Below are 9,054 nucleotides of genomic sequence, written 5' to 3' on the forward strand. Positions count from 1 at the left end.
AAATTTTTATAAATTGTAAATTCTACAAATTTCAATTAATTATAAAAAATTATAAAAAATTATAAAATGAAGTACTGTAAATGCTTAAGTATAGTAAAATATATGTTGTTCCAAAGTGCAAAAAATGCTTAGGTATAACCCATGGTTGTATGTGGAGTTTGTGTACAAGCATTGGGGTGTTGATGATTGTGAATTGGTCATAATAGCACATTAAAGTTTATATATATATATATATATATATATATATATATATATATATATATATATATATAATGTTTTCTGCTGTCGTTTTTGTCTTCTGAATGCAACCTGTTTACTTTTCAGCTACTTTGCTGGTTATATAACAGAAACAGTATTGGCTTTTGTTTATTTAACCCTAATAACAAAAAAAATTCCTCCGTCCAAAAAACAACTTTCAAACCAAAAGAGAATACCAGTGAGTGCATGAATTGCACAGATAAAAATTATCGTCTGCCTTGGGAACTAGGTTGTTTCTAAACCATAACAGAATACACCTTAGAGCATGAACTACACGGCTAAAATATTTACCATTGGCGCTGTGAAATAAGTCGTTTTGTGTATTAGTGGTGTAGCAATAATTGAAGATGGGATGTGCGTAATGCTATCAAAATACTTTCAAACATTAACATCATAAATTGGAGACATACACCGTAAAGTCAGACACAACACAAGTATTCAATAATAGCCTAATTGTATTAAAAATACAATAAATAAAACATAAGATATGCGATTACATCATGACCTCTCAATATATTTTGGTGGAGACAGCGTGATTCTTCATGGGTAACAACTATATCGATAATGCAATAAACTAAACATGAACTTCATATATTGCGGTTTAGAAGCACACTAATTTTCTGCGACAAATAAACTGTAGGAATAGATCTAAACATTTAGGACTTGATTGCTTCAATAACTTTAGTTAAAGTGCCGTTCCTCCCCACGATTTTAGAGATAGAAAAACCGGCAGCTTGGAGTAGATCATTCCATTGTTTTCGGGTCCTTTCACCACCTCCCGGTAAACAATTCAACATAACAGAATCTAAAACATTGGCAGATCCTATCATGTCAGAACCTTCTGTTAAATCCAAGATAGCCTCAGATAATATTAACTTTCCTTTGTCCGGAAGAGCCTGGTGGCAGTTGTTCAGTAGCTTGATGCAGTCTTCGTCGTTCCAACTATGTAGAAAATTCTTTCATGGGCAAATCCAAAATAAATGTTGAAAATGTAATTTCAACGCGCTACGTAACAGCAGTTGGTGAATCCCTCAATGTGAGGAAGTGCTTGGGTAAGATTGAATGCCCAGCAGTTGAAATTAAAGGGGAGTGTTGAAAATGTAATTTCAACGCGCTACGTACGCAGCCCAAAACCACCGAACAAAACCATAAAACCGGCCAGGATCATATCGCACCGCCATCCATGAAAAGTGGTTTCCGTATTGTTGAGCTCCGATGCGATTTGGAGGCGACGCGTGTCACCCGCATGACATCAGCAAACGAAACCCATCGGAAGTTAAAGCTCGGTGAAAATCTGCCTTCCGATATCCTCTCCATCGTCCGATCTGGTTGCGAGTTCTCCGTCGTTGATCGATTGAAGCTGCATACCAACAAACGTCAAATCAATTCAAATTTTGCGTGGAGTGGAAGACTATGGTTTGACCGCCGTGTAGGAAAAGTCATGGCTTTTAATGCTATTCGTATAGTTTTGGTGAGGTCCTTTTTAAATGGTTATGGGCATATGTCCCATTTATATTTTTATATATGCATTTACGTAAGTTTAGGTGTAGGCCATTTAATATGGTTATGGGCCACGTTAGTTTTTTTTTATGTTTTCATATATGACTATGCGTGTAGTAGTTTTAGTGTAGAGTGGCTGCGGGAGCATATAGTGTTGTGTGCGTTTCTTTTGGGCGAGGTGTATTGTGCCTGCGCACAATTTCTATGTAATTGTATTATGTTGTGGCTGCACTCGGTGGAGCAAATTTTTGTTAACGCACAGCAGTGCGAGATATGAAAGAGGTGATGTAATTGTTTTTGACCCCCATTGTAAAACAGAAGATTATGTAATTTTCACAGCAGTGGAGTATGTAATTTTTGTGGTAAATGTTGAACGCACAGCAGTGCGGAAAATGGAACAGGGGAGGCATGTAATGTTTGTTTGCCATTGTAAAACATAGGAGCAGCAAGAAATTGTTTTGTAATATCCACAGCAGTGGAAAATCTGTGAGAGCAGCAGAGTTTTATTTTTGAATCCCTCTTTGCACAGAGGATGAAGTTTGTATCAGTCTTTTGTTTAAAATCAATAGAAGTTTTTTTTACTGTGTAATGGACTGTGTTCTGAGTTAATTTTTTTTTATTAAAGAGGTTCTCTGCAAATGATCCTGGACAAAGGAAACAGAGCATTGGCTCTGTGGTGTTAAGTTTGTTTGGTTTTGGTATTTCCCCACCAAAAAATACCCAACAGTGGTATCAGAGCTAGTCCAGGCTCTTTGAAGACTCAAAGAAGCTGAAGGAAGGTGTCGTTGCAGCAGTCAAACCTCTCCAGCAGTGTGAAGCCACAGCCAAAACAGTGAAGGTATTGTTCAAAGCTTTCCTTTCTGTTACTGTGAAAGAAACAGTCAGTGTTTTAAAAACACAGTCAAGTATTTTGGAGTATAGTTAAGAATGGCAAGGTCAAAGAAGAAAGCCTCCAGGGCTGTTAAAAATGTGTCTCCCTCCTCTACTAAACTAGAAGGGAATCTATTTGAAAGCATTGTATTTGAGGTTCCAAAGTTTGATGGAAACTTTGATGTATGGGAAATAATGATGAGGGCTTTCCTAATGTCTGAGGGGATTGAAGTCTGGGAGTTAGTGATTGATGACAGCCAGAAGGATAAAGAATCCACGGAGTAAGATGCACAAGCAGCAAAGACTATATTAGATGGTCTCCCTGATTCAGTGAAGAAGAATCTAGGGAAATATTCATCAGCAAAGGAGATATGGGATAGACTGCATGACCTTCATGAAAAGGGAGCACTGACCATGACAATGAGTAAAGAAGAACCCATTATAGAAGCTGAAAGTGAGAAGGTTGACCTCATCAAGCTTCAAGTAAGAGAAAGGGATGAAGAGCTTGCCAAGCTCAAGAAGGAGCTTGATCAATGCAAGAGGAAACACCATGAAGAAGTCATATCCATGACAAATCAGCTGAATGAAGCAAAGAAGCAGGAAGATGCCTTGACAAGTCAGCTTGAACAAAGACACAAGAGAGTGAACAAACTTGTAGAAGAGATTGGACAATACAAGGTAGAGGTCTCCTCCCTTAAGTCCGAACTACAAGAAGCCAGGAAGCAGGCACAAGGAGCCGAGAAGAAGATGGAGAGCAGTCAAGCAAAAATCTCCAAAATGAAGACAGATATTATCTCCTTCAAAATAGTAGCAGCTGAAGCTACTCGTAGCAAGGAAGACACTGAGGGACAACTAGCAAAGAAAAATAATGAATGTGAAAAGTTAGAAGAAGAGATTGTTCTCCTCAGGAAGAAGGTTGAAGGGATGAACAAGATCATGAAGAGCTTTCAAGCTCTGGATGACATGCTTAGTTATCATAGATCTCCATTTGATAAATCAGGACTTGGGTATGTAGGTGAACCCTCAAACAAGGATGAGGATGCTTTAAGCAAGGGAGATGTGAAGAAGCCAGAAAGAGATGGTGATGCTCCTAGTTCCAGCAAAGGCAAGGAGAAAAATGAAGGCAGCAATAGAAGGAATCCTTCTCCAAGTAGAAAATCAGCTCCAAGAAGAAATGTAGCTGATGGCAAAAAGGCAAGAGGCAATGGTGATCATCAAAGGATCTCAAGGCAGCAAGGCTTCAGAAGTACATCAAGGAAACCTCCATCTCCCAGGTACCAAAGTTCATTTTATGGTTATTGTTATGCTTGCTCAAACTTTGGTCATATGGCAAAAGACTGTAGAGCATTTCATGGAGATAGATGTTGTAGTCCCCGACAACCTCCAAGAAACAATTTTAGAAGAAATCATGAAATGTCATTCATGAAAAATGTAGAATGTTTCAAGTGTCATAACATTGGGCATATGGCACGAGATTGTAACTTGGCATGGGATCTTACACAAGCTAGACCCATGCAAAAGAAGAAAGTTACACAAGTATGGAGAAGAAAAGAAATACAGTGTGAAAGCCCCTTAAGCAACGCAGCTGATCTAAGTTTGTTTTGAGAAAACTTGCCAAAAGAAGACAAGCATACATTAAAGGGGAGCTTGTAATTTTTGTTTGCTGAACTGTATTAACAGTCATTTGTTAATGGAGGATGTATTGCAGCGCAGCAGTTGCAAATGAAATCTTTGTTAATCCCTCTAAAAGGTAATATGCAGCAGTGATGAAATCAGCAATGTTTTTGCTTTGTGTTTATGTAATATGCACAGAAATGCATAAAGAATAAAAGATGGCAGCGCTGAAATGTAAAGAGCAGCAGCGAGATAAGAGAAAAATGCAAAGCATAGAGACCCTCACAGCAGTGGGAAAATAGAACACAAAACAACAGTTTGGAAATTTTTTTGTGGAGCACATGGATTAGAATGAACAGCAGTTTGAAATTTTTTTTGTGGTGCACATGCATTGAAATGCATAACAATGGAATGTAGTTTTCTTTTATGTAAAGTGAGAGAATATACTCACAGCAGAGTGAGTACAATACACAGCAGATTGAAATGTTTTCTATTGGGAATGAAAATGCAAAGCAGTGAGAAGAAAATGAGAAGAAGGAAAAACGCAGCAGAGCGTAAATGCCCAGTGGCTGAGAATGCAATGAAATTTTTCACACAACAGTGAAAAACGTAATGTTTTTTTTGCAATGCAGCATGCAAAGGAACGCATAAATAAAAACAGGGACAATAGATTTTTAATGCACATGGATGAATGAGAATGTTTGTGGCAGCAGAAAATCGAAAGGAATTGCACAACAGTGCATTATGAAAATAAAAAAAATGAAGACTAAGATTGTGTGAAGCAAGGGTGCATAAGAAAAGGCAGCAGCCTGTGTTATTTTTTTTGTGGAGAATGAAGTGCCAAGAGTATGGGCACAGCAGTATGATGAAACAAAAGGCAGCGACAGTGCAAATTGCAGAGGCAACGCAGCAGCAAATAAAACCCAGGGATGACAGTCTATGGTTATAGTTATGGACAGCAGCATGATGGCAAGAAGGAGAAGCACACAGCAATGCAAATGTGAAAAATGCAGCAGCAAGAAGTTTTGAACAACAGCACATGCAAAAGAAATTTTCCTTACAGCAGTAAAGGTAAATGTAATGAATTTGTTGTTCATTGAGTTGAAATGCAATATATGCAACAGCAGTGAGTGTAAGAAATGTTTACACACAGCAGTGTAAATTTGTAAATTGGGACAGTGTAATTGTTCCAAGAAAGACAGAGTATTTTGTCCTTGAAAAGTGCACAAGAAGTGCAAGTGTAGACACAGCAGTGTGGGGTAGACACAATAAAGAAGATGGCACAACAGTGCAGCAGAGAATATGCAGCAGCATAAAATAACATTGTAATGAGTTTGCACACACAGCAGTGCAATGATTGTTTGTTTTGGAACTGCATTTGAAGCAGTCATTTAGTGAATCCCTCTGTCAGGAGGATGATGCTTTTCAGCATAGTCACAGGTGAATCCCTCTATCAAGAGGATGATGCTTTTCAGCATAGTCACAGGTGAATCCCTCTATGTGAGGAAGATGTCTTTGTAACAGCAGTTGGTGAATCCCTCAATGTGAGGAAGTGCTTGGGTAAGATTGAATGCCCAGCAGTTGAAATTAAAGGGGAGTGTTGAAAATGTAATTTCAACGCGCTACGTACGCAGCCCAAAACCACCGAACAAAACCATAAAACCGGCCAGGATCATATCGCACCGCCATCCATGAAAAGTGGTTTCCGTATTGTTGAGCTCCGATGCGATTTGGAGGCGACGCGTGTCACCCGCATGACATCAGCAAACGAAACCCATCGGAAGTTAAAGCTCGGTGAAAATCTGCCTTCCGATATCCTCTCCATCGTCCGATCTGGTTGCGAGTTCTCCGTCGTTGATCGATTGAAGCTGCATACCAACAAACGTCAAATCAATTCAAATTTTGCGTGGAGTGGAAGACTATGGTTTGACCGCCGTGTAGGAAAAGTCATGGCTTTTAATGCTATTCGTATAGTTTTGGTGAGGCCCGTTTTAAATGGTTATGGGCATACGTCCCATTTATATTTTTATATATGCATTTACGTAAGTTTAGGTGTAGGCCATTTAATATGGTTATGGGCCACGTTAGTTTTTTTTTATGTTTTCATATATGACTATGTGTGTAGTAGTTTTAGTGTAGAGTGGCTGCGGGAGCATATAGTGTTGTGCGCGTTTCTTTTGGGTGAGGTGTATTGTGCCTGCGCACAATTTTTATGTAATTGTATTATGTTGTGGCTGCGCTCGGTGGAGCAAATTTTTGTAAACGCACAGCAGTGCGAGATATGAAAGAGGTGATGTAATTGTTTTTGACCCCCATTGTAAAACAGAAGATTATGTAATTTTCACAGCAGTGGAGTATGTAATTTTTGTGGTAAATGTTGAACGCACAGCAGTGCGGAAAATGGAACAGGGGAGGCATGTAATGTTTGTTTGCCATTGTAAAACATAGGAGCAGCAAGAAATTGTTTTGTAATATCCACAGCAGTGGAAAATCTGTGAGAGCAGCAGAGTTTTATTTTTGAATCCCTCTTTGCACAGAGGATGAAGTTTGTATCAGTCTTTTGTTTTAAATCAATAGAAGTTTTTTTTACTGTGTAATGGACTGTGTTCTGAGTTAATTTTTTTTTATTAAAGAGGTTCTCTGCAAATGATCCTGGACAAAGGAAACAGAGCATTGGCTCTGTGTTAAGTTTGTTTGGTTTTGGTATTTCCCCACCGAAAAATACCCAACAATAAACTCTTATAAGTAAATAAAGTACTAATATCTTGCATATAGATATTACCAAATAATTAACGTCCAAATAAATTCCATTACAACAGCCAAACAGTATTACTCACCTTCATAAAAATCGCATCTGCAGAGGGTGCGCTCTCAAACAGGTTTCCGCTCATGTGCTGTACGCCTGCGTGAATTAGAATAGGATTAACGAATAGATAAGGAACACGGTATCCTCATAATAAAAATAAGGAGGAGGAGTTTGATTTAGATATAAATGTTTATATGCATGGGGAAAAGTATATCTATAAGCTGCAGTCTAACTGGATTGCTTTTTTGTTTAGGAAATTATCCAAATTTTGGTAATTCTAGTAAGATTTTCGTACATAAAATTTGAGTAGAGATTTTTGTAAATTTAAATTATAGTTGTTAAATTTTAAAATTTTGTTTGGTTATGGATTTTGATGATGTTAAATCTATTTTCATTATCAAAAATATAATTCAAATACTAATACAAAATTTTTTTGAAATATTTTTTGTACTTTTTAACGGTTTAGGAAACTATTATTTATAATTTATAATTTAAATTTAAATTTAAATAATGATAATATCTATGAATGAGGCAGCGAAATTGGACATAAATAACTATATAAAGATTAAGAAGAGCGAAATAGAAAAATAGAGATACCGGGGATAGTTGGTGCAGTTGCGATGACTTGAGGAAGATCAAAGTTGATAGCGCGAATATGAGGATGCGCTTCAGTTATGAGACTCAACGCTTCCCCGCGCCCTCCGCCCACGTCCACCAGCGTGTTGATGTCTTTGAAGCCGTCATAAACAGCTAAGACATATGTGATAGTGGCCTTTGTTACGGAGACCATGCCTGCGTTGAAGATGGCATTGAACTCCGGCTCGCCGGCTGCGAAATTCCAGAAGTCTTTGCCATTGCCACTAGAATTCTTGAAATTATCGCCGCCATGAAGCACACGTTCGTGAATATGGTCCCAGGCGGTAACGTAAAGTGGGTGTGTCTGCAAAAGAACGAAGGGAACAAGGCTTCGCGAACTAATATCCTCGGAGGTGAAGTAGGTTTTGGTGAGATTGGTAAGGCCGTATTTTATGTTCATGGGGGCATTAACTCCCTCCGGTGGCACGATTGCCTGCAAGATTCCCATAGTGGAAAGGTAAGTAAGAATGCGGGAAAGGGCGCCCATGTCGGGATCTTCAGAGGGGAGTTGGGCGGCGATCTGGTGCACGGAGAGAGAAACATCGGGGCCGGCTTTCGAGATGATGTCAGGGATTTTAAGACGAATTGCACATTTTAGGAGAAAGGGGGTCTCTAAGGAAAATGCCAGACTTAGGGCCGAAGCCCGAAGCGCCTCTTCGTCCTTCACAGATTGCATATTCATATCCGGAGCCTGAACAAGAAACCCTTCGTTGTTCACAGCTTGGATGTTCATACAACTCCTTTAACTCACCACAGATCACTTGGATAGCAAAGGAAGAGGGATGCCAAATATATAATATTTGGTGGTAGCTTCGTGTCGCCTGCTACGTCACAGTTTGAATTGTGATTCAAATTCCGTGAGCTTGATTTAACAGCAGGGCCCAAACTACTGATCGTCATATATTTTTCTTCGAGTTTCGATTTATGGCCCACACAAATTAAGAGTGTCACCTTAAAATTGACGATTTACCATTTGTACAACCTTATTTGAAGTTGTGTTCATTTCTATATAATATTTTCACCTTTCTATATATGCTGTAGCTACTTTATCGACGACAAACTAAACACTCTACCCACTAGGTATTTATTCGTGCCGAAAACCTTGACTTGATTTGAGGGTCTGAGCTTGAATGAATTGATACCAAACTTTCTTTGATGTAAAGACCCTACCCACTAAATATTTAATCCTGCCGAAAATTATGACTTGAGTGCGTTGGTATTGACTGGTTGGTCGGTATCGAAAGTGGCTAGTCTCGAAAACCACTTCACTTAGGTGCCGTATGAATTCAAACCAATCGTGTGCTTAGTTTGTGGGTATTGGCTTGAATTTGGATGGCATGGTTTTTAATACCTTGCCCATAGTATGAGCA

General features: G+C 38.7%; 1 protein-coding gene across 1 annotated transcript; it reads right to left on the reverse strand.

Moving 5' to 3' along the window:
• Positions 1–775: 775 nt before the first annotated feature.
• LOC149195789 (O-methyltransferase 11-like) lies at positions 776–8,459 on the reverse strand. The gene is made up of 3 exons (XM_089408814.1): positions 7,646–8,459; positions 7,080–7,144; positions 776–1,214 (listed from the first exon to the last, which is right to left on the reverse strand). Exons 1-3 carry the CDS (start codon positions 8,415–8,417, stop codon positions 915–917), a joined length of 1,137 nt encoding a protein of 378 aa, XP_089264940.1. The 5' UTR covers positions 8,418–8,459; the 3' UTR covers positions 776–914.
• Positions 8,460–9,054: the final 595 nt, after the last annotated feature.

Source organism: Pinus tabuliformis, chromosome 2_2 (genome assembly GCF_031772625.1).
Source record: "Pinus tabuliformis cultivar Carrire ecotype Pingquan chromosome 2_2, CPIR1, whole genome shotgun sequence".
In the NCBI taxonomy this organism is placed as follows: domain Eukaryota; kingdom Viridiplantae; phylum Streptophyta; class Pinopsida; order Pinales; family Pinaceae; genus Pinus; species Pinus tabuliformis.